Source organism: Mobula birostris, chromosome 14 (genome assembly GCF_030028105.1).
Source record: "Mobula birostris isolate sMobBir1 chromosome 14, sMobBir1.hap1, whole genome shotgun sequence".
Classification (NCBI taxonomy): domain Eukaryota; kingdom Metazoa; phylum Chordata; class Chondrichthyes; order Myliobatiformes; family Myliobatidae; genus Mobula; species Mobula birostris.
Window position 1 is genome coordinate 72,941,591 of NC_092383.1, and position 26,350 is coordinate 72,967,940.

Genomic DNA, 26,350 nt, shown 5'->3' on the forward strand with positions numbered 1-26,350 from the left:
CCCCTCTCCAACTGCTAAACACGGGGGTGGATCGATCATGCATTGGGCTTGTGTCGCAGCCAGTGGCACGGGGACCAGAAACACCCGATGATTCCAGGAACATCACTGAAGATGTGTCCAGAAGCATCAACAGATGTATGTACACAGTAGAGGGAAGAATGAATACAATTAAATACCAGCAAATTCTGGAAACAAACCACACCGTCTGTTTTAAAAAAAAAGCAAGCTGAAGATGAAAAGAGGATGGCTTTTACAACAGGATAATGAACCTAAACACACCTCAAAATCCACAATGGACTGCCTCAGAGGCGCAAGCTGAAGGTTTTGCCATTGCCCTCACAGTCCCCTAACCTAAACATCATCGAGAATCTGTGGATAGACCTCAAAAGAGCAGTGTATGCAAGACGGCCCAAGAATCTCACAGAACTAGAAGCCTTTTGCAAGGAAGAATGGGCGAAAATCCCCAAACAAGAAATGAAAGACTCTTAGGTGGCTACAAAAAGCGTTTACAAGCTGTGATACTTGCCAAAGGGGTTGTTACTAAGTACTGCCATGCAGGGTGCCCAAACTTTTGCTTTGGGCCCTTTTCCTTTTTTGTTATTTTGAAACTGTAAAAGATGGAAATAAAAAAGTTTTTAAAATATTAAAGGAATGTGTCATCTTTAACTTTATGCCTTTTGGAAATCAGTTCATCTTTTACTCGCTTAGCTATTCACAATAACAGAAACTTTGACCGGGGTGCCTAAACTTTTGCATGCTACTGTATGAACATAAATGAAAGGTGAAAGTGAAATCTTAGACTCATTCTTGTACTGCATTTGTAAGCTACTTGCATGAAAAGATTAACTGAAGATTTGAAACTGCTTGGATTTGACAATGTGCACATAATTTTCTCAGTTTAGGAAATTCTAAAGTAAAACAAAAGTAGGTTATTTCCCCCAACTTAGATTTTAAACTAAATAAAATTAATTTAGTACCTATCAGTGTGAAGTTTTAGATCATTCGAAAGGCTCAAAAGCAAATAGAATATTTTCTCAAAAGTCAATAGAATAGAAATAGTGATTTCACTGGGCATGAGTGATTGATCATTGGATTAAAAATGTTGCAACTACCTTTTTTCAAGTAAAAGAATCTAGTTAAAGAGCATTCAGCTTAAAGCATTCTGCCTGACGAAATTCACCTTTATGAAAATAATAACCATGTAGAGTGAAAAATCTTACTTTTTCTACCTAGATTTCAAAGCACATTTAAAATTGACCTTCTAAAAATGGTCTTCAAACTTGAGACTCAAACTCTATGGTTTCAAAAGTGAAGCAGGGTGACTTAAAACTTGTTGTTTCAAGAAAAATGTTTCTTTTGTGTGTATAACGTGTATTTTTAAGGACTCTGGAAATTGGCCACACTTCCATGTGATGGCGTAAGGCAAATGGAACAACATAGAAAGCACCATTGAGATCACCAAAGAAAAAGGCCATTTGTGGATTTGGAATCATACATCACAAAACTGATCCTTTTACCCACCATGTCCATGATCATTTGAGTTTTAGGAAATTGAGGGCTATGCGGATCTGGAACAGGAGATGGGGCCAGATGCAGATAACAATAATATTGAATACCAGAGCAGAAGTTTTAAACAGCTGAGTGACATTGGTTATATTTTCCTTTTATGACCATCAAGTACCTATCTATACCAATCTCATTTGCCAACATAAGACTATAAGAGATAGGGGCAGAATTCAGCTATTTGGCCTATTGGGTTTGCTCCACCATTCTATCATTTATTATCCCTCAACCCCATTCTTCTGCCTTCTCCCAATAGCCTTTGATGCCCTGACTGATCAAAAACCTATCGATCTCCTGTAGATATACCCAATAACCTGGTCTGCACAGCAGTGTGTGGCAATGAATTCCTCAGATTCACTACCCTCTGGCTAGAGAAATACCTCCTCATCTCTGTTCCAAAAGAGTGTCCCTCATTTCTGACGCTGTGCCCTCTGGTTCTGGACTCCCTGTGGTTGGAAATGCTTTTGTCGTCATCTTTTTCAAACATTTGATAATCCTGACATCATATCTCAGTTTTTGTTTTCTAGAGTGGTGTTAATTTATTCACAAGTTTACATTATTTTGGGGATACTGTGAAAATCAAAATAATTTAATTTTTCTGTACCTTTCATTGTGCTAATTGATAAACTTAAATGTTGAGAGGAGTGGGGTGCTGTATCTTAGAAGTGGAGTTTGAACATTGAATTAGCTTGAGGTTTTATTACCTTATTAGTTCCAAATGCTCCAGCAAATGGAAGTGGCATTCAATAAGAGCAGGTTATTAATGGCATACTTGTTTATGAATTATCTACTTTGGGCCACTCCAATAAATGTTGATAATACAGTAGCTGATTATTCACAAATCCCAATAGTTTAGCATCTGGCTTAGTCATCTGGAGTGTGAGCCAGGTTTTGGAGCCTTGTTTCCACTTGTTAGATCATCAAGTTCTCAGGAAAAATTATTAAGTTAAAATGTAATAAAAATAAGTGGTTTTGTTATTATTGTGAGTAACATCCATTCCAAAATCTGCTAGTTCAAAATTACCTGAGGGTGTCAGATTATCAATTTTATTGTCTGTCAGTGGCTTCCAAGCTGGAAGCTAATATTTGTGTACTGGAGCATTGCAGAGGATTAAATGTAATCTCTAATGCAAAGTGGCTGAGGAAACAGTAATAAGTAGGAACTGTAAAGCATGACAGAAATTGGTCGTGTCAGAATTGAAGTAGTATTAATGTTGGCTATTTAAATTACAAAATTCTGACAAAGAAATCCTGACCCAACCAACAATATGGGTTTTGAACTGAAATTAGGATGACTTTTCCATTAATGTAAGCTGCACCTCAAGATGGCACAAAAGGATTTGAGAAACAGTTCTCCCTTCCAGCCAAGTAGGGTGTGGAACTGAATGGACATGAGAGAAGCTGAACCTTTCTTTGTCTGTCTGTCTTCCATGGAGATGACAAAGATTTAATCTCCAGTGGCAGAAAGCAAACTGTCTTGTTTTGTGCTACAATAAAAATGAAGATCATGCAAGCAAGGTAGGAAGTGAACATAAAACACGAAAGATGCTGCAGATACTGGAAATCCAGAGTAACACCATACAATGCTGGAGGAACTCAGAATGTCAGGCAGCATCTATGGAGAGGAATTAATTGACCTTTCGGACTGAAACCCTTCATCAGGATTCCATCAACTGTTTATTCCTCTCCATAGATGCTGCCTAGCCCAGCTGAGTTTTTCCAGCATTTTGTGTGTTAGTATTAGTATACAGAGGCTTTGAAGTTCACTAAAGCTCAAGAACTGCCAGAAATCTGAACTAAAACCAGAAAATGCTGGAAACATTCTCCAGTTAAGCAGTATCTGTTGAAAGAAATGGTCAATGCTTCAGATTTAAAAAGTCAGAATTATATATAAAAAAAAATTAAAAGTAGTTTTTGGTTGCAGGGAATGTAGTTGGGGGAGGAGAGGCCAGGTTTGTGCTACGAATGAATTTTGGCGGTCATTCAATTAAATTGGTTCAGTGGAGAATATCACAGGCAAAGAAGTTGAAAGCAAAGCTGTCAGATATGTCAGTAGGCCAGGGGAGATAAAGTAGTTTAGCTGATTGTTCTATAAGATTTAATATGCTAATCGTGGTATTTGTCCCTTTAGGTGAGCTGAGGCATATCACAAAGCTGAAACCCTGGGGACTTTTTGAAGTGCTGGTGGAAAAGTATGAATGGCCACAGGAGGAAGCTGCTTCATTTACAGAATTCCTCTTGCCAATGCTGGAACTGATACCGGAAAAGCGAGCCACAGCAGCTGAATGCCTCAGACACCCTTGGCTAAACTCGTAGCAACCAAATTAATTACAACATTTATTTTTTGTCAGTTGTACAAGACCTGGTTTATTGTCTTAAACAGGTACAAATACAGGCTTCTTCAATCTTTAGGAAGATTTTACACATTCAGTTGAAGCAAATGGAGAAAGGGGTGATACAAGGGTTTGGATTACAGAAATTTGCATAGTCATAGCTGCCATTTGTTAGTTGCTAATGGAAGATCATTTAGTCTACATTCAACAATTGTACTGTTCATGTATATGTTGAGTGCGAGTATACATTCGTCTAAAATTTAAAAATAAATTTTTTGCCAGGAGACGATAACATCTACAAGGTTGCCGCGTAGAAGAGACCATATGGAATATTATACTCGTACCAAAGAGTTAGCTATGTTTTGCCCAATAGTATTTTGACCATGGAATTGGAGAGTGAAGTATCTAGTAAATTATAGCTTTTTTTGCTTTGGAATGACTTTTGGCCAGTCTGCATGCTTTCAAATTAGCCTGCTTAAGATCTAGGCTGTGCACTTGGTATTTTGACCATGTTTTCTATAGGTAGGTTGATAGCTGAATAACTCAAATAATCCATTTTTAACATTTATTCATTTACCAGCTTACCAACTGCCATTCCTGGAACAGCACTTTAGAAATAGGCATTCTGTCAGTTCCAAAGTACTTATCCTTACTTGAAATCTCTGGCGTTATTATTTGAAGAAGTAAGATATAGTAGGAAACAATTCCTTTTGTGTTTGTATTTACTGCAGGTCTTAGAAATGTTAACATGCTATTTAAATATTACTGTTTTCTAATGAAGGCTCCCCAATTTGTTTTGTATGTCATCTGTCTAGAAAATTTTTTTTAAAACTGCTTTAGTGAAATATCCAGGAATGCTACTGGGTTTGATCATTAATTGATCATGTTCTGCTACATTGGAGTGTGGCTTGTTTGCCTAACCAAACTATTTCAAAAATTAAAAAAAAACTTTTGCATATGATATTCGTTAATATTGTACATGACAAAGTTGAGTTTGTAAAGTTCTTTTTTTTTAAAGGAAATTCTTGACCACTGCCTGACATGGAGTGAAACATTTCCAGTGATTTTTTTTTTATACAAGCTTAAAGCATTTGGGCCATAATGTAAGATAACATGGTGTCTGTTTTTAGCTTATGATGTGTTCTCAGTCTACAGAAGATGCGCTGATTTATTTCCAGGTATAAAGTATACTGGTACATTTCAATTCATCACTATTGACCAAAACAGCTGAGTAAACTAAGGTGGGCTTTTATTTGCTTTTGGTAACATTGGGCCAGGTTGTGTGTGTTTCATGTAAAGTAACTCAATCATAGATAAGTACCTTTCAGTACCTTATTAAGTTCTATTACTGGGCAATTGCATATGATTTTAGTACCATTGAATTGAACCTTAAAATGGCACATCAGGTCAGGTTGTATCAACTAATGTTGTTCAGAATGGCCCAACTATTTGCTTTATAGATTACTCTTTCTATCTACTTTCCCAGTATTTGTAAAGTGCGGTGATCTGATTCCTATCCTGAAATTCACTTGATGTAAAGCACCACAAAAATCAATCTAAATATAAAATGTGCAGCAGTGGCATTTGGTAGCTTTCAAAGGAATTTCTTGCTTATAAAAGAGTAATTGTGCAAAGTTTGAAAATAAAGCAGATTAGATGCATCCATGTTTTTGTCTTTCAAAAATTCATTGCATTGAGAATTAAGAATGCACTTCCATAGACTCCAAGAATTGTTAGTGCTGCTACTGTTCCAAGCAATTGCTCTGCATGTTTGATACATGCACCTTAAATTTTACGGATGGTCCCCTTTAATAGTGTTATTTTTTTAAAATATAGTCAAGTGGCAGCCATGTTTACCTTAATGATATTTAAAATAGATCACCTGGGCTTTTTTAATTTTTAATGCCCACATAAATGGTGTGGAGTTCTAAAAATAGAATTTTGCTGTCATGTTTGTCATTTTTTTTAAATCAGTTGCAAATAAAAATGTAGATATTTATAGAGCAGAAAGATTAAGGGATTGTTCATCTAGATAGCCCAGTTTAAATATTTAATGGAAAAAAAACTATAATTTGCAAGAAGGAAAGATGGGAATTAAACCAGGTAGATTAATTTTGTCATTGACTTTCATACTGCCAAGATTGAAAAGCTGCATGTTGAAAACTGAAGGCATTTAAACCCTTTATTATATTCTGATATCTGTTCTTTATCCTTAGCTACTTGCACTTCTGTTCACAAGTCGCTTGCTAATATTTTTGTTATTTCATTGCTTTTTCGCATCTGTTACAGGTATTTGTTTCAGAGCTTGTTTTTAATCTGTAAAATTCAGTTTTAATAGCTGACTACAGCACTGACTTCCTGTTGATAACTGCCTGGTTTTAAAATCATGTATTAGTGGTTCTCATTTTGGGCCATACTGCATCCTAGGGGGCCATGTCAGATTTCGTAGGGACCACAAGTTTTTAAAAAAAAAAACAAGAAACTGGGGTCACAGGAGTTTATGAATGGGCCACAAGTTTACTGTTTTGATGGAATATTACTAAAATATATAAATAAAAAATGAATATACGTAATTTAGTTGGAACCCTGAATGAAATAAATGGGGAAAATATGCTACCTAATGCAAAAGAGGCAGCAAAACAGCTTCACCTGTATGTGGGGGCTGGGGTATGGCACATCAGTTGTTACCTCTGTTCCTCCTTGATCATGTACAAATCATTGTTCACACCCTGCATTGTGGCCAGCTGAGCCCTGCTCCACATTCACCCGTAAATCACTGATTATATAGTGAGCAGGCGGGTATGACCCAGCATGATTCTGTGCTCCACCAGCTAGAGACTGGTTATAGCTAATTACATGTTAATAGGGAATGATCAGAATCTAATTTCAACTGAAATATGTCAGAGATTAGCAGGATTTTCAGATCAAAACCCTATCAGAAAGATTATATGCAAAGCCTGGCATGGGCTATGTTGTAGTCATCTAAACTAAAATGGTTGTGAGTATCACGAACAAACTGAAAATTGGGTGGTGTTGGCAAGACCAACCAGCAAGTATGCACAAAGAGGCTGGTCCTGTTTATATTCCACTGACCTGTTCATGTTACAGTTATAAAAAATGACTTGAAGGCTGCAGTTAAGGGGTTTGCCCTGCAAATCGATGAAAGCATATTACATAATAATGAAGCCTTTCTGATAACGTGTTAGGTTTTTGATGATCAGGCTTCTGCACAAAGTTTCACATATGTTATCTGTCTTGAGCTTTTGGGCAAAAAGCAAGAGCTTTTTTTTTGGAAAAACAATACTCTGCTGGAAAGTATAATGGCTTGTGCAACTGATGGTGCTGCTTTGATGGTAGGAAAATGTAGAGATACAGATTACTACAATATGGGCCATGCTCATTAAAAATGCTGTGCCTGACATTTTTTGGCATACCGTCATCTACTGCCAGCATTTGGTTGCAAAAAATGGACGATGTTTGCACGACACCCTTGCTGCTGTAATAATGGCTGTCAACTTCATCAAATCAAATGCACTTTAAAATCCTCCCTTTTGACAACTTTGAGGAAAATGAAGATTTATGAATGGCTGCTAATACATGTGGAGGTCCGCTGGTTATCAAAAGGTAATTCTCTTTGCTGCATTTTGGGATAGTATTATGCATTTCTAAGTGTTAAAGCAGCTTGGAGAACAAATTGTCACTGCTACGTCTGACATTTTACCTGTCAGATATATGTCTAAAAAAAAACTGAATTTATTAAACTAGTTATGGGGGGGGGGGAGACTGCAATCTCATATCATGCAAAGATGTTATTCTTACTTTACTTGGAAAACTTCTCAACAGCAATATTTGACATCGGGTTTATGCAATTTCCTTCGCTGGTCATTCTTAAAACAGAATTGCAAGAAGATAATCTGATTGTATAGTTTGATCATTTCAAACAACTGCATACCAATGTGGAATTTCAGTTTTGAAACCTGCTGGAGATGCATATTCCAGATTGGGTGGTGAATCCATTTGGGGTGAATGTGGATGATGTTGCCACCATATTGCAAGAATGCCTTATTGAGTTGCAGAGGGATATAACAGCTCAAGCAAAATTCAAACCCAACAAGCAAAATTTCTGGATAACTAGTGATATTCAAAATAAGTTTCCACAACTCCAAGAAAGCAAAGTTGTTTTTAATTGGATTTCCCGTTTTTATCTTAATATGGTTTTCCTGCTTCAAGAACCTGTAACAATCTTGATGTTGTGAAAATAGGTGATCTTCAATTATCTTTAACCAAGTTGCAACCAGATATTCAGAAACTCGCTAGTTTAGATTAGTTGCGAAGCTTTCACAAAATAAAGTAACAATATTAAGTGTTTTTAATTGCTCGTGGAAAGAATATTATACACAGTATATTAAATTATCCTATTCAGAGCTTTGAAGTAGTTTTACTTTTCATATACACCTGTAACACATTAACAAAAATACCAATAACCTATTAAAATATAAATATTTACTGTATATTACAATAATTAGTACATTTGACCAAAAAAAGCTTAAACAACTGATGGAGACTGGAGTGTGGGGGTCACAGAATTAAATGAAAGACACAAATGGGCTTGGAGCAGAAAAAGGTTGAGAACCATTGATGTGTAATATTGGTATTCTTGCCCAAAAATGAAAATCTGAGACTTCCTTTGTCCACATTTCAAAAGCCATTTGTGAGCATGATGACTCATCTTTGTGTTTTGCTTGAGGCTGAAATTTTTTTGATTCAGGCTCTCATCTAGATTTAAACAATCTGGGTTGGTACAGTACTCCAGTACTCCACCATCTGCAATGATGTGAGTACCAGCCTTTTGAATGTGCTGGAATCAAAGGCTCTTAGTGATACCAATGAGCTTCTCATGCTCCATTCAGACATTTTTTCTTGATGTCTTTATCAACTACTTAATGCTTAAAATCTATTGGGATGCCAATAGTATTGGCAGAAGTGTCACACAGAACTGCTATCATTTAGTCTTGTAATTACAAGTTATTAGAATGCAAAAGACCTGAATTCGTTGGCATAATGCGCTGGTGATCTCTCAGTTCTGCTCAATTTGACGGCATGTTGCCACAGATATTTTGAACTTTCTAGTTGTCATGCTGGTGAATCTGGCTGCCAAACTAAGGCACACTGTGATTTGTAAGCTTTATTGACCAATAGGAATGACTTAAGGGAAGAGTGAGAATGCAGTGGCAAGTTACTCAGCAATTCTTGACATCCTTGCCATTTTTGTGAAACCTTGTGCAAAATTGGCTTATGGGTTTTTTTATTACCCCCTGTGATTTTACATACTGCAACATTTATTTCTACCAGTGAAATTTTGTACATTTACTGAACCCCCCATAGAGTATTTTTGTTTTGCATTATTACTTTAACCCCAGCTTTGCAAAAGCATATTCTTATGTTTATGTCAAGTTAATTTTGAAATGAATTGGAACTGCATATAGAAATGGGACTTCAGGTATAATACTTGATATAGGCATTCCTTGGTATTTAATATATTCTTTAATAATGCAGATCTGCTTAAAAACTAACAATCCTTTGTAGCCATGAACAATTGTGTGGGGATTTGAATTCCTTGTGCTTGGAAATTCTTACAGATGTAGTTTATGCAATTGTGAAAATAGTCAATGATCCTCCTCCTTAGCTCGGACTGAACATAGTGAGTTTTATTCATTATTTCATAATATACAAGTTGGTGAAGCTTTAATGGGCAAAGTAGAATTTAATTTCAAATGCATTTTAATTCACAAGTTTTAAATTAATAAATACTAGCATGTAATTATACACTTTGCTACTGTCGTGAGGCTGATTCACTGTCATCACGATCTGTTGGTGCAATAGGCAAATTTAGGTTATTAATTATTAAGTTGCACCCAAGTTTTGAGGTTTATCTGAGTCTAAATTCTGCTGTCATACTTTAACACGTTGCAGGCCACAATAGTTTAACATATTTCCATAGTGGCACAAATGTTTCAAAGGTTGTCTTTCCAAAAAAAAACTTTTAAAAACTGCTTTACATATTCTCTTAACACTCTGCCAAATTTGAAATGTATTATTTAATTTTAATTTTTTATTTCCTTCAGCTTTTAAAGATGTTTTTTTTTCTAAAATAAAAACAAGCATTAAAGGTGATGTAGAATACGTTGACCAGTTGCTTAGACTTCTGTTTTTAAAGAATAAAACAATCTGGTATAATTAGAAAAGCATGTAGATGCTGTCAGCATGTGAGAGAACCTGAGCTGTTTTGAGCTAAATTGGAGAGTACCTAAAGTTCCAAAAACTTAAAGAACCCATCAGTGCATAACACTGAATCCAGCACTGCAACTAAGTTTGATTTGTGGCTTGCCTTTCTGCTGTGATGGGAAAGGAGTCCTTTCCAAAGAGCTTGGTTTAGGACAATTTATTGTTTTTGGTATCCATTGTATTCTGGTAACAGTACGGTAACTCAAACCTGATATTTGGGTTAACAATCTTTTGAGGCATTGTGATGAGATGGCAAAATTGTGAAAGCAAACTTTGTCAGAATTAAGACATAAACCAATGTATGCAATAAATTTATAACTTTGTATCAACAAATAAATACAAGATTTTTTTTGTTTTGCCAGCAGGATGTCAATGGCAACAAAGAAGACAAATCCACAAATAAAATCATGAGTACCAGCAGTATTATTCCATATTATTTTGGCAGTACTGTTCTTATTGGCAATAAATGTAAAACTTGTTGAGTATCACAGCACACATGCAATTAGAACATTTGATTTCCAAACTAGAGAAGGCTTCCATGATTGTGCTTTTAGAGCAAAGAATTATGTACTAATTTTAATGTTGCATTATTTTTGTGAATGCTTATACTTATTCTCCAAAACTGTGTCTGGATGCAACTTAAAGCACATTATATTTTTATCTTGTGAATTTTGATAAAAACTGTGAAAGTAGTGTTAGATGGCACAGGAGCCACTGGAGGTTTGGGTAAACACAGTTATTCCAGCGTGTTTGGTAGACTGGCAGTTTTTCCAGACTCCCAAATGTTATTCCTATTAATACCCATTAAAAACCTTTTAAAAGATGTAAATTATTTTTTTTTCCCCAGTGAGGTAAGTTTAAGGGGAACAGTACAAAGGTGATGCAGACGCTGACATGCTGTGATTTCCAAATAGTTGAATAGCAAGTTAAAGTTTTATTGTAATTACTTGCTCCTGCAGTAACAAGCTTATTTGAACTGTAATTTTATTGATTTTCTGCTTCTAATAATTGTGGTGGAGAAAAGCATAGATTGACCAATTGCTTGTCACAGCAGCTGTGCACTAATTTCAAAAAAAGCTAGCCTTATTCCTGTTGATAATGTGTTTGTACTGTTCAAGAACAGTCTAATAGGGGAATTCAAAACATGATTAATTCTTCACACTTGAAACATCACATACACATTGAAACAATCAGACTGTACTAAGATTTTTTTATCTTCAAGGTTAGAATTTATCAATTACTGGAACTAGTTTGAAGTACATACATTGAACTTCTAATGGAATAAAACATTTCAACTATTCTAACTTGAATGTGCTTCTACAGGACAAACTACAGTATTTAGTGATCCTTTTGTGAACCTGCAACACAATTCATTCCAGATGCTGAGGAAAATACTGAAGATTCCTTGGTTCCATGTTTGGTGGAATTTCTGTAATACTATTACCATATGGAACAGCTCTAGAAATAAAAGAACACAACCTGATAAATATTACTTCGCAGCATTAATATCTGCCTCTTGTTTTTTATTCTAATACCTCATCATTGACCTTCAAATATTCCCAGCTGTACTTTGCAGAATCTTTACTTAACATTCCAGTCTATTATTTACATTTGGCTCCATTCATTATTTGGGGGCATATTTTATAAAAATCGAGCTTGGTTAAATAAGGAGATCCTAGAGAATGGTACTGGGTGATTTTGATCTACACTTAATTCCAATAAGGAGTGACTTTTACTATATTTAAACTTCTTTTGTTTTAAGGCCAGACTTAACTATCTTTAAGGGAGATAATTTGTCAAAACCAGAACACTGAAGTAGGCCTCAATGTTACCAACCATAAGCATATTGATCTAATAACATGCAATTGACTGATTTTTGTCAAATTGTTACTAATTCATTTCCTAGTAGATATAGAGTTAGGAGTAGGTTATGTTCAATGAAAGAACTCACTTGTTCAATTGCTTATCTTTGCATTATTAACAGATCAAGTATTAATGATACCTCAAACGTTTATGAAAATAATGACAAGCCATGACACCCATTATTTCCTAGTGGAGCCACTTAAATCAAGGAAATATTGGACATCTAAGATTTGCCATCAGAGTTTTTCCTTCCTTTGGAAAACTTGGTTACAATTTTCAGAGCCATTTGAAAGTTTTCAAATAAACAATTTTCAGTGTTTATGGATTATCATGTTCAATCTTTTGCACTGACTACATTCAAATTCATATAAAATGTTATTTTAATGGAGCTTTCTCAGTTTTAGTCCTTCGTTCTATTCTTTCCTTTGTGGCACTATTACAAGCTTGCAATAATGGCATATGTTTAGCTCAATAGTGTGGATACCAACCAATGTACTGCGATGCTTTGTTGCAGTGAAATCTGAGCTAGTTAGTACTTTGCATAGGCTGAAAGACATCAAGAACGTTTTCTTTCCCCAATGCTGTAGTTTTTGTCAGTCTTGGTAGGTTGCTCAATTGTTAGCATTTAAACTGATGCAAGAAAGGGTAACCCTAAAGTTAGCCACTTGGATCTTAGGCAGCAATGGAATAGTAAGTTCCACATCCAGAATTCTCAGGTGCTGTTTTGGATGATTACCAATGCCTATGTTCAGTTGGAATATAGAACAGTACATAACTACATCACAGGAACAGGATGTGCTAAATTTGTGACACCTAATCCCTTCTATCTCCACATTAACATGCTAATCTAAGAAGCACTTAAAAAGCTCTATCATATTTGTCTCAACCCCTGGCATTGCATTTTAGGTACCTACCACTATTAAACCCCGGCCTCACACCTCTATTGAACCTCTGCACTCTCCCCCCACCCCCCATCTTAAATGCATGTCTTTTAAAATTAGAAATTTCATTCCCCCAAGTGGGGGCAAGATGCTATCTGCCTCTTGTAATTTTATAGACTTCCATCAGCTGTCTTTGATCCTGAGAGATGTAGAATGTAGCTATTTTATATTGAGAGATTACCACAATAAATAGAAAAACATCGTCAAGGTTGCTTGGGCAACTCCCTTTTTGTTAGAGATGCAACGCTTTCATGAAATAGGAAACTTAGTCAACAAGCGAGATGGTGCAGATCTGGGTTAGTTCTTTATGCCTCCATTATTGCAGTATCTATGTCACTACTGTAAAAAGGGTTTGAACAAAATTGGCGGGGAGTAAGAAAGGAGTTGAAAAGCTTTACCTTTACATAGAGAGGAACTTTACACTTTGCTTCTAGCATATATTTATGCTAACTTGCCAACATTGATAATGTTTATTCATTATAACCTTAAAATAACTACTTACCGTAACTGATAATGTTGATGCCTTCCTTAGGCATTGTCCACCTCTGCAATATAGGAAATACAGATAAGGATTTGGAACTAATTAGCATATAAATACGTTTTTAGCTGAAAGCATGAACTGGCATGCATAATAGGATTTAATGAAGCTTAACCTTAGTAAGAGTCCTGACATGAAAATATGTTGGGGTTTTCTCTTCTTTATAAACTGAGCTGCCATTACAATCTTAAATCCAGTTCAAATAACATTTGAAATTGCACTTGGTGACCTTTTATTAGGTGGGTGAAAATGCCTTGTTAATGAGAGGTCAGAGGAGAATGACCAGACTAGGTAAAGCTAACAGTAACTCCTATAACCCCACATTACAACAATGGTGTGCAGAAGAGCTTCTCTGAACACAAACACATCAAACTTGAGGTAGATAGCTACAGCAGCAGAAGACCACGTCTGTACCTAATAAAATGGCCTCCAAATGTATATATTGCAGTACATACCATCTCAAGCTCATCTCCCACCCAAAACTCCACATGTACTCTTCAATATGTAGGTCAGATGGCCTATATTTTCCAGTATAAGTAACAATCATGTAATTAGTACGTAGGACTCAAATGTAATAGCATACAAGAACAACTTGGGTCAGTGGCAAATTTACCATGCTCCTGAAGAAAGCTACATCATATAGATAGCTCCCCAAAATATCTGAGTGTTAAATATTCACAAAACATGCCTACATGGTTGGAGGTTTCCCCATTTAAGTATTTTTTAAGAAACGATAATATCACCGAGCATACTCTGGCAATGAAAAAGTATTTTTTATTTCTTCAGAAATTAATTGTATAGATTGAATACTAGATAGATTGCAAAAGATATGATTTATGCCCTGGTTTACAGTCTGGATGTATGTAGATGGGAACAAACTGGATTCAATCATTAGACATAGAGAGACAATAGCTCTATTAGTTATGAGCCAGTTCACTCATCATTTGTTAGTTTCACATAATGAAATGTAAAACAAAATTTTGTTTCATTTTGACTTGTGTAATTTTCAATAAGCATGGATAAATATTTGCGAAGTTTGATGCACTCTGTATAGAATAAATATTAAGATGCAACACATGCTGGAGTGTTATAATTAGGTAATTAAGAAATAAAGTCAGTGTAATAAATTAATGCAATAACTTTGACATGGCACTTAATTGAACTCTAAATCACTCTAAACTCCAGTTCTTAGAAGAAAATAATTTTAACAAAGGCAAAAGTCTTGTTCTAAGTAATAACTGGAATTCAATTGTAAACAAGGTGGGAGTGCAGAAACCTGATTAGATGAGGACTGACCAATCAGGAGGGACAGAATACAGGGATGTAAATACCACTGGACTGGACTTGCCCAGGCATCATCCTTAAAGAAGATGGCAGGGTTTGTTATCAGAATTTCAGTTATAATTGATATCTTTACCCAACTTACAGCCTGAGAAGAGTTTATTTTAGAAACAAATTGATAGCATAACTTATTCAAGTATTGAGTTTTGATGTTTGAACTATAACCTTGATAAAAACTTACAAATGGTTTCCACAAGCAGCCTTTGCCTGTCATTTCAAATAAACTGTTGCAGTGTAATGTTTTACCATTGAATGCTGTAAGTAGTGTTGAGCGTTAATAGTGTAGCAATCTGCATTTGTCAGTAAATGCTTAAGCCTAGGTCAGTTCTATCCACTCATTGCCTTTTTAAACTTATTTGGCCAGATCATACTTTTAGTTTGCAGTTCAGTAGGGGATCTCTGGCTATCCTTATCTCCATTTTCAGTGTATCTGATTTTCATGTCACTGCATCTGCCCATTTGCTTTGCTTTAGCACTGGACTTGCAATGGAGTGCAAAAAATTGAAGAGAGGGGCCAGGTGTAAAGTGCATTTGGATCTTCAGCTTTACAGTAGGAATAGCAGGAGTAAAATACACAACTGCTTTTATTTGATTGGCTGCTAATTTTTTTTAATCAGTTTAAGCTGTATTTAAATGATTATGAGGGCATGTGAAATAAATCTTGAAGCCAAATTGCTGCTCACCTCACCTTAAGCAGTGGAATGACTTGGGTATGGAGGGCCATACTGTCCTCATTGAGATTGGCTTAGAGTGTTCAGTTATTGAGCAGAAGGGTTCAGGTAGCAGGTTTGATCAGGACGATCAGCTCCAATGTGTTCTCTAACAGCTGATTTCCCCTTTCAACTTTTTTCCTTTAACTTGATCTTCTCTAACTATTCTCCAGCCATCATCGTAGGTAGATGGACTGGTCTCTCTGTTTAACCATCATTTGCTGTTGCAACTACACACCACTTCCCTCCACCATCATGGCAAATTTGGATTGATATGAAATGCAATAGGAAATGTGAAATTTGAAATGCCAAGTTGCTCTGGTGACATTTGATTAAGGCCCATTGTTCTATCATGTGCTGAATTTGGCACTTCTGTGGCAGCAGCAGATGGAAAGCATCTTGGAACTGTGCTGTACAATGCAGTCTGCTCTCGCCCCCCTCTACTCCAGAAATCTTCCGTATGCCTTGAATTTTGAGGGGATAAAAGGGGGTGAGTTAAGACATTTTAGACTGTTTAGAGGCTGAATACAAAGTCCACTCTGCAGACCTCGTGTCCATTGTGCTAATATTGTTGGATTCTGGGTCTGGAAGAAGGAAGGCTACATGCAAGCCTTCTGAGTATGTCCCATTTATATAATTTTTTTAAAATTCTGTAAAGTTAACACGTTATTTTTGCAGACAGTTCATCTGCTTCTGCCAAAGCAAATTGATATTTACTTTTGAAAGTAAATGAAATAAATTCTGATCAGAACAGCATTTATTTGAACATCTTTAAAGCATATGGAGTCCCCACATTCCAGTTTTTCTTAATCAGCTTAACGATATAAGAGATTTTTCTAAAGTCTCGAAGTACTACCAAGTAAAACTTCGTAGCGTACTTCCTTTTATGTTCCCCTCTGGGACATCCTAATACGGTGGTTGTATTTACAAAACATGCACATAACCTCTTCAGTTGATTTTCTTTTTGATTCACTCACGTTTGCATCAACTTTCATCCTTTTTTCAAGTTGATACACTTCAGCAGTAACAATGAGCACACATTTAGAAATCCTTCACTTAAATAAGGTACTAATCAAAGTTCAGATCTTATGTTTAGTCTTTAGGGGGTTAATAAGGGGCTCAAGGTTTAGACCCCTCTCAGTTTAACAATAATAAGCTTCCAGGATTTGGAGCAAATATATACCAATCTCAAAGAATATAATTAATACATTGAAAGCCTTATTTATAAGATGCCAATCAATGAACTGGGTCGATAGTACATAAGTGGTACTGTCAGCAAATATTAATGTATAATGTCTATTCTCATTTTAGATTAAGTTCTATTTATCATCTAGAAACATTAAATAATTGCACCTTCTTCATAGTTCCATAATAAATAAATCAATCAATCAATCACAGCATCATTTAAAATCTACTGTAGCATATAAAATGCCTGCAGCCTTCATAGTGGTTTCAGCCTTAAATGTTATTGGGAAAAAAACTATTATACTTGGGTTTCAGAAATATTATACTTGGTTTTCTGACAAATAGAAGGTATACAACCTGCTTTTACAGAGATGTACTGTAGATGGAGTTACAACACTGCACTTCTGTTGCCTGAAGCTGTCAGAGCATTGACACTAAACCCCATTTCTATGCTACTTGTTGGAGTAGATTGGAAAACATCATTTTGGAATTTGCTGTTTGGAACAATTTATTTAGCATGCACATAGTTTTAAAATAGTGAGGGAAAGGGATAGGATAGAGTCCTAAAATGGACCAGGGCTAATTTGGGGGGAATTAGATAGGATCTGGCAAAGGTTGATTGGGTGAGACTATTTAAATGGAAAGAAATGAATGATAAATTTAAGAGTGTGAAGGCAAGTCACCAAGAGCAGCATGTTCCTGTTTGAGTGAAGGGTAAACATTGCAAGTTTAGGGAACCTTGACTGATGAGAGATATCTAGACCCAGAAAAAGAAAGAAGCAGAAATTGGGTATTAGGAGATTAGTGATGAGTGAATTCCTTGATGACTATAAAAAGATTAAGAATACAGTACTTAAGAGGGAAATAAGGGTTGCAAAGAGAGGGTATGAGTTGGATCTGGAAAGTAAGATTGAGGAAAACCCCGAGAGTTTTTATGGCTATATTCAGAGGAAAGAGGGTGGCTGGGGAGAGAGCAGGCTTCTTAGGAACCTGCAGGGCTTGAGCTGCAGGAGATGGGTGGGGGTTTTAACAAACATTTCTGCTTGGTGTTTACTGAGCAGAAAATTATGGCAGTTCAAGAGATAAGGGAAACTTAGAAACGTTTTGCAGGACATTCATATTATTAGGGAGGAGATATTTGCAGCTTACAGCACATTAAGGTGGATAAATCCTGAGGGCCTGATTGAGTACATCCTTGGACTTTCTGAGGGATCATGCAGAGATAGTTAGTTCTTCGTGAGCTACTGGCTAAGTTCCAAAAACCTGAAAGGTGGCTACTTTTGCTTAGTTATTAAAAAGTGTAGCAAAGAGAAGCCAAGAAAATACAGAGTGGTTATCATGACATCAGAAGTGGGAAAATTAAGAAAGGGAATTCTGAGGAACAGGATCTACTCGTATTTGGATAGACAGTGTCTGATGAGGAAGAGACAGCATAGCTTTGTGTGTGAGAAGTCATGTTTGGCAAACTTGTTTAGAGTTTTTTTGTAGTAACCAAAGGGTTAGATGAGGGTAGGGCAATGGATGTTGCCTATTTGGACTTCAACAAGGTCCCGCATGGTAGGTTGGTCTGGAAGTTTAGAACCCACAGAATCCAGCGAGACTTAGTTAGGTAGATTCAAAATTGGCTTGAAGGTAGAAAGCACAGAGTGATGGATGAAAGTTGTTTCTTAGAATGGAGGTCAGTGGCTAATAATGTGCCACAGGAGTTGGTGTTGGGACCTTTGTTTTTCATTTATATAAATGATTTGGATATGGATTCAGGAGGCTTAATCAGTAAGTTTGTGGATAACATCTATTAGGCATGTGGTCTGAAGAGTGGCAAATAGATTTCAATACAGATAAGTGTAAGATGATGCATATTTGAAAGTCAGGCCAGCCTAAGACCTACTATACATGATCAGGCATGTGAGTATAATGGAACAGAGGCACCGTTGTCAGCATGGACTTAAATACTGTGCCTGCACTGTATTGCTGTATGACTCTACAAGGTTGTCAGTATTAATGGAGTGTTTATTTCAGATAGTTATTTCTTGGGATGTCTATTTTACTTTTGGTCATTCTTATTACCACTTTGAATATTGAGTTGATACCATGAATGGGATGCACCTACAGTGCTGCTGGATGGATAGTTCCAGAACCAAGCACCGTGACAAGCAAGGTTGATTATATTTCCAAGTCTGTGGTTCAAGAGGAGAATATTTTATCTTCTACCCTTGCCCTTCTATCTGGTAAACGTTGGATGTAAGCGCTGTTAAAGGAGCATGGGTGAGACGTTGCTGGGCCTCTTACAGATGGAACTTTTCGGCAGTGTTCAGCCAAGTGATGTCTTAGACACTCCCTCTGGGTGGAGGATGACTTGACTTGAAGTGAAAGATACCTGTGCTTGTGTGTATGTAGTTATTAAATCTGAATTGATTTTGCAAACGTATTAACACGTAGTCTTGAGAAACTGGTATCGTTGGAGATGTTTGGATGAGAGTGTGTCTACCCTCTCCCCCTCTCCATTCTTCCCCTCTCTCCCTCCCCCCTCCCTCCCCTCTCTCTCTCGTTCTCCCCCTCGTCCTCCCCCTCTCCCCCTCTCTCTCCCCTCTCTCTCCCCTCTCTCTCCCCTCCCTCTCCCCTCCCTCTCCCCTCCCTCTCCCCTCCCTCTCCCCTCCCTCTCCTCTCCCCTCCCTCTCTCCCCTCTCTCCCCTCTCTCCCCTCTCCCCCCCCCTCCCCCCCTTTCTCCCTCTCCCTCTCTCCCCTCCCTTTCTCCCTCTCCCCCTCTCCCCTCCCTTTCTCCCTCACCTCTCTCCCCTCCCCCTCCCTTTTATATATTACACACACATTTCATTACCTTAGAATTCAATCTCTGCCAATAATATATTCAATGCCTCTTTTTTTTGAGATCCATGGCCCTTGGAAGAATTTCATAGACTGGAGCCCAGATGCCTTTCAACTGCAAGATTTTATAGATACACTTCATTTAAATAACGGTAAGCCCTTTTGCCTTCCAAAGTAGTCCCATGCTGCTCAGCCTATCTCTACCCTTTTGCAGACTCTTGTTCTCCTCCTCAAAAATTGCGAACTACAATTTAACTTCCAAGACACATCGTCACTGCTGCCTAGGATATTCAGTTCCTGCCTCCTTATATCATCTTGCTTGTCTATTATTATTGGGATAAATTTAGTGTCTTTGCTTGTGAAGACCAATCCAAAATATAGTTCTATTTCCCATTAGTAATTCAGAATCAAATTTTTCACCGTCACAATGTTCAAACTGAAATGCAGCCATTTTAAACAGTACATGGATAGCCATCAGTAAAGAACTGGCTATAACTAAAACTGCATTAAATCTAATGGCTTTACACCAAAAGTAAATGGATCTTACACATTAAATCAAAGTCTTATGATCTTGCCGTCCAATTTATTATTTTCTTTTTTGACTTGATAAGATCGTTAAGTATAATTGACAATTTTTTTGTGCACGTGTGGTGATGCTATCATCAGTTAAATTGTTTCTTCACTAATTTAGTCATCACATGATTGTATTTTACTGACTGTTCAAAGGCAGCTATCCTTATGAACAAAATTCACAATGGTAAGGAAACCAAACTGATCACACAGGTTAAAAAAGCACAGTTGAGTCTATAGAATTTTGATTTTTACATTTTTCTCTTCATCAGTTCTGAATAACTAATTTGATTGACATCTTCAAGAAGCAATGCCTCAAAAAGGCAGTGTGCAATCATTTGGAACCCCCATCACCCAGGACAACCCTCTTATTGCTACCATCAGGGAGGAGGTACAGCAACTTGAAGGCACTCATTCAATGATTCAGGAATAGTTTCTTCCCTCTGCCATCAGATTTCTGAATGGACATTGAACCCATGAATATTACCTTGTCACCTTTTTTCTCCTCTTGCACTACTTACTTAATTTAACTGTTTGATTACACGTAATACTGTAATTTACAATAATAATGTTTATATTATTATGTATTGCAATGTACTGCTGCTGCATAACAAATCACATGACATATGCCAGTTATATTAAATCTGATACTGATACTGATTCTGATTCTGATCTTGAAGCATGAGGCATGCAGCTGAGACATTACATGTTTGTTTCCCTCTTAAATGGCTGGTATCAAATTTCAAATTAAAGGCACAATAATTATCTCTAGGGAAAGGATTTATCACCATGGAGAGTTGTCATCTATCACTGAAAATCAAAATCATTATATTGCAACACAGATCTAAATTGTTATGGCATATTCTGCAGTTATGGCATATTCTGCAGTTATGGTGTGTAGCAAGTATTAATTTCAACAGCAGTCAGTCTTCAGATCCGAATGTGGATTGTAGATTGATTTTAAAATGTAGCTCAGAACAATGGTGTTCTTGGAGCTGCAGATTGGGATCGATTCCAAACCAAGAAACGCTCACTGATCTGAGATGTTTGCATATGCATGAGTGCAGGCTAGAGTCAGTGGGTATTAACATTCATTTTGGGTGCCTGAAGCTTTGCTGTGAAGATTGAGATGTTTGAAAATTATATGTAATTCAAAGGAAGAAGCACTGTGGATACATTGTAACTATAGAATTGTCCTGCTGCTACTTTTGATCTCTAGCATATAAAAAATGTCATGTAATATTGGGCCAGGCAGGCCTTATCTTCCAAGAGTGTCTCCAGTGTGGTTTCTACTTGTTTGAGTGAACAAAGACTTCTATATCCACCAGCTTCAGTGTCTCTCCGGACACTTCGTTCACAGTCACAACATTTGGGGGCTCATCCAGGATACACTCATGACCCATCGTGTGGCCAGCAATTTCAGCAGCGTAAATGGGTGAGTATCTTTAAGATTAGCACACAGACTTGGATCTGTTCAGGTTGGTGACAACAGGATCATGAAGTATCATGAACACGGCAGACAGCTGAACTGATAGGTATAAAAGTAGCGTGGTGTGTGTGTGTGTGCGCGCATGTGTGTTTATGTAAGAGACCAGACATTTTCAGGTAATTTGATGAGATAAGGCCACTAGTTGCGAAGGGTGGTTATTGACCATTTGGGACACCAGTAGGGTGTGTGTATATGTGTTCGGGGAACTGTACTGCAGCATTCACATTTGCAAGTGTGTTTGTGTGTCTTAAGAATAAGTCTGTAACTTTGCTTTAACTGTTTTAAATACAAAGGCGTACAAGAGGCATTATGAGTTCAGACATACATAGGTGGCAAATTGCAGAGTAGACACTGTTGTTTTAAATATATACTGGTTAATCTTTATCCATCATTTATATTTTCTGTAGTGTGGGAATTAGTGTGGAGATATTTGATAGGTTATACCCAGATATATCCATTGGATTGGCAGCTATTGCAGTCAGGCAACATCAGGTCGAGAACCGTGACAATCTAAGCCAGCCCTGGACTTGATTATGACCATCCATAAGTATTTCATTTCTAGGAAGAAGTGGAGCATTTGTCAGAGCTGCTCTCACTTAAAATCACTTGTGGGAATTCAGAATTCTGGTGCAAGCTTGAGGAAATGATTGAAGTTCACCAGATGCGAACCCCCCCCCAAAAAAAATGTATGTATGTGTATGTATGTGTGTGTGTATGTGTGTGTATGTGTGTGTGTATATATACATATACATATATGTATATACATATATATGTGTGTGTATGTATATGTATGTATGTATATGTATGTGTGTGTGTGTGTGTATGTGTGTGTATGTATATGTATGTGTGTGTATGTATGTGTGTCTGTGTGTATATGTATGTATATGTGCATGTATATGTATATATGTGTATATGTGTTGGTAAAAACAAAGTGCCTGAGGAATATGTGGGATAGTATCACCCAAGGAGTGCAGGGTGGTACATGGGCAACTACTGGGAATGACAGCAATGAAAAGAGGTATCGCTTCTTTCAAGGGGATTTGAAGCAGTGACTTGGAGGGAGGCGAGAGTAATTGGGGAACGATAATGTCAGCGCTTCAGCGAGCTGATGAGCCAACCATGGATTATGCAGATTGTACATATCAATCGTTTGAGGAGTATTCGGGGTTAGATAATCCAGGGAGGAATGGCCCAGTCTAAAAATGCTGAAGGAATGCCTGAGAACTGCTCAGCAGGAAGTTTTAGATTTGGGGATAGCAGTGGGATTGACCTGTTCTGTGATAGTATCATGGGCTGGTGAGATGGACTGAGGAGGGGGAAGAGAAGTCATAAAGTAGCTGTCATGATGTAGCTGCTGTGACATCATGGAGGATTTGTGACATCACAGAGGACTAGCCAACAAACAGGGCACCTAATAAGGAACTGCTGGAATAGATGTGAAAGGGTAAGGGAAGGGATTTGTTATAGCCGTGGCCTCTCAGGCCATGGGTGGAGGAAGTGTCCTGAAAAGGATCAGAATCAAAATCAAGTTTATTATCACCGACATGTATCGTAAAATTTGTTAACTTAGCAGCAGCAGTTCAATGCAATACATGATAATATAGAAAGAAAGAACAGATATAAGTAAATCAATTAGTTATATAGAATAGATTAAAAATTGTGCAATACAGAAATAATATATATTAAAAAAATGTGAGGTGGTGTTCATGGGTTCAATGTCCATTTAGGAATCGTATGGCAGAGGGGAAGAAGCTGTTCCTGAATCACTGAGTATGTGCTTTCAGGCTTCTGTACCTCCTTTCTGATGGTAACAATGAGAAGAGGGCATGTCCTAGGTGATGGGGGTCACCTTTTTGAGGCACTGCTCCTTGAGGATATCTTGGATACTACAAGGCTAGTACCCAAGATGGAGCTGATTAATTTTACGACTCTCTGTGGCTTCTTTTGGTCCTGTGGAATAGCCCTCCGTACCAGACAGTGATGCAACCTGTCATAATGCTCTCCACGGTACATCTATTGAAATTTTCAAGTGTTTTATTTGATAAATCAAATCTCTTTAAACTCCTAATGAAATATAGCTGCTGTCTTGCCTTCTTTATAACTGCCTCGATATGTTGGGACCAGGTTAGATTCTCAGAGATCTTGACACCCAGCAACTTAAAATCGCTCACTCTCTCCACTTCTGATCCCTCTATGAGGATTGGCTTGTTTTCGCTCGTCTTACCATTCCTACAGTTCACAATCAACTCTTTCGTCTTGCTGACATTGAATGCAAGGTTGTTGCTGTGAAACCATTCAACAAGCTGGTATATCTTGCTCCTGTATGCCCTCTCATCTTCATCTGAGATTCTACCAACAACGGTTGTATCATCAACAAGGAGAAGATATTATCACCAATCTGCACAGATTAGTGTGCAAACTTAAAGCACACGGTATTGGGGGTAAGGTATTGGTGTGGGTGGAGAGTTGGTTAGCAGACAGGAAGCAAAGAGTGGGAATAAACGGGACCTTTTCAGAATGGCAGGCGGTGACTAGTGGGGTACCACAAGGCTCAGTGCTGGGACCCCCAGTTGTTTACAATATATATTAATGACTTGGATGAGGGAATTAAATGCAGCATCTCCAAGTTTGTGGATGACACGAAGCTGGGTGGCAGTGTTAGCTGTGAGGAGGATGCTAAGAGGATGCAGGGTGACTTGGATAGGTTGGGTGAGTGGGCAAATTCATGGCAGATGCAATTTAATGTGGATAAATGTGAAGTTATCCACTTTGGTGGCAAAAATAGGAAAACAGATTATTATCTGAATGGTGGCTGATTAGGAAAAGGGGAGGTGCAACGAGACCTGGGTGTCATTATACACCAGTCATTGAAAGTGGGCATGCAGGTACAGCAGGCGGTGAAAAAGGCGAATGGTATGCTGGCATTTATAGCGAGAGGATTTGAGTACAGGAACAGCGAGGTACTACTGCAGTTGTACAAGGCCTTGGTGAGACCACACCTGGAGTATTGTGTGCAGTTTTAGTCCCCTAATCTGAGGAAAGACATCCTTGCCGTAGAGGGAGTACAAAGAAGGTTCACCAGATTGATTCCTGGGATGGCAGGACTTTCATATGAAGAAAGACTGGATGAACTGGGCTTGTACTCGTTGGAATTTAGAAGATTGAGGGGGGATCTGATTGAAACGTATAAGATCCTAAAGGGATTGGACAGGCTAGATGCAGGAAGATTGTTCCCGATGTTGGGGAAGTCCAGAACGAGGGGCCACAGTTTGAGGATAGAGGGGAAGTCTTTTAGGACCAAGATTAGGAAAAACTTCTTCACACAGAGAGTGGTGAATCTGTGGAATTCTCTGCCACAGGAAACAGTTGAGGCCAGTTCATTGACTATATTTAAGAGGGAGTTAGATATGGCTCTTGTGGCTACGGGGGTCAGGGGGTATGGAGGGAAGGCTGGGGCGGTGTTCTGAGTTGGATGATCAGCCATGATCATAATAAATGGCGGTGCAGGCTCGAAGGGCCGAATGGCCTACTCCTGCACCTATTTTCTATGTTTCTATGTTTTCTATATTATGGTCTTCCAGTTAAGAAGTCAAGAATCCAATTGCGGAGAGAAGTGCTGAGGTCCGGGTTCTGTAACTTATCGATCAGGATCGAAAGACAGGAAGGTGTGAGAATTACTCACCAAAGCAGGCAGAATCCATAGCAGCACCCCATCTTTTGGATTTGACTGCCGAGTAGATCATAGAGCTGGAGAGATCAGTTAAACAGGTTGGCAGCAGCCTCGGTTGCCAGTAGTGGGTATCCACAGAAGTACACAAGAGGTTTATTAGGGGGCTGGTAATGTAAAATGCTTGTGGACACAGGATTGTCAGTATCAATAACTGACCTACCCTTGCCCACGTCTGGAGAGGTGATTTACATTACCAGTGCAGGAGGTGAAACAATGAGGGCAGAGAGAAGTTGGCCCCATGTATTTGAGATTGAGGGAGTGCAGCTTCCTGTAGATTTTTGGGTGTGTCCAGACAATGAAGGGGAAACATCCTGGAGATAGACACACCAAGTAAGGCAGGTGCTATCATAAACTCAGGAAAAGGGAGAAATAACATGGACAGGACAGGGACAGCAATCATATGTAAGCACAGAGTAGCTAAGAAGGCCAAGAGAGACAGCAGTCCCGAGCAGGGAGGAGAGCTCTCACCTGTGGCTCCCCGTAGCTGTTTGTATGTGACAGCAGCCACACCCTGGGCAACGGCTTCGACGAGCCGGCTAAACCAGGTGAGGGTAGCCGACGGGTCTCAAACCCTCGGTGAGATAGGGAGTTGTCTATCCCTGCATGTGAAGACAGACTCCGGTGGATTGAGCGGATGAGACCAATGGAAGGTCCAATGGTCAAGAAGGCGGTCTCTGCAAGCGTCGTGGAACTTGTAGAGCAGGACAAGACACAGAAGACGTCCTGGTCACCCACTGCGCCTAGTGCCATCTCCAGCCATCTCGACTCTGTCTTGCCACTGGATCCAGAGGGGAATTGGGAAGAGAGAGTGAGGCTGACGCTGCGCAACTCTCCCTCACTTAAATCCAAATCACGCGCTAGTCTCGACACTATCTGGTGTCGAGGTCCTCATCGACGTCGACGATGCACGAACACTGATTGTTCTGCTGAGCACTGTGGGAATGTCTGACAAAACCTGTGGCCTGCCCCCAGCACATCC

General features: G+C 38.2%; 2 protein-coding genes across 2 annotated transcripts in view; one reads left to right on the forward strand and one right to left on the reverse strand.

The window, feature by feature from the left end:
• Nucleotides 1-7,623, forward strand: part of LOC140209969 (SRSF protein kinase 1-like) — an 80,510-nt gene extending 72,887 nt beyond the window's left edge. The window contains exon 16 of the mRNA XM_072278669.1: nucleotides 3,695-7,623. Coding sequence (XP_072134770.1) covers nucleotides 3,695-3,879 — 185 coding nt within the window. The 3' untranslated portion in view covers nucleotides 3,880-7,623. The remainder of the gene's footprint in view (nucleotides 1-3,694) is intronic.
• A 2,106-nt stretch (nucleotides 7,624-9,729) lies between these two features.
• Nucleotides 9,730-26,350, reverse strand: part of LOC140209397 (LHFPL tetraspan subfamily member 5 protein-like) — a 123,195-nt gene continuing 106,574 nt past the window's right edge. The window contains exon 3 of the mRNA XM_072277648.1: nucleotides 9,730-9,764. Coding sequence (XP_072133749.1) covers nucleotides 9,730-9,764 — 35 coding nt within the window. The remainder of the gene's footprint in view (nucleotides 9,765-26,350) is intronic.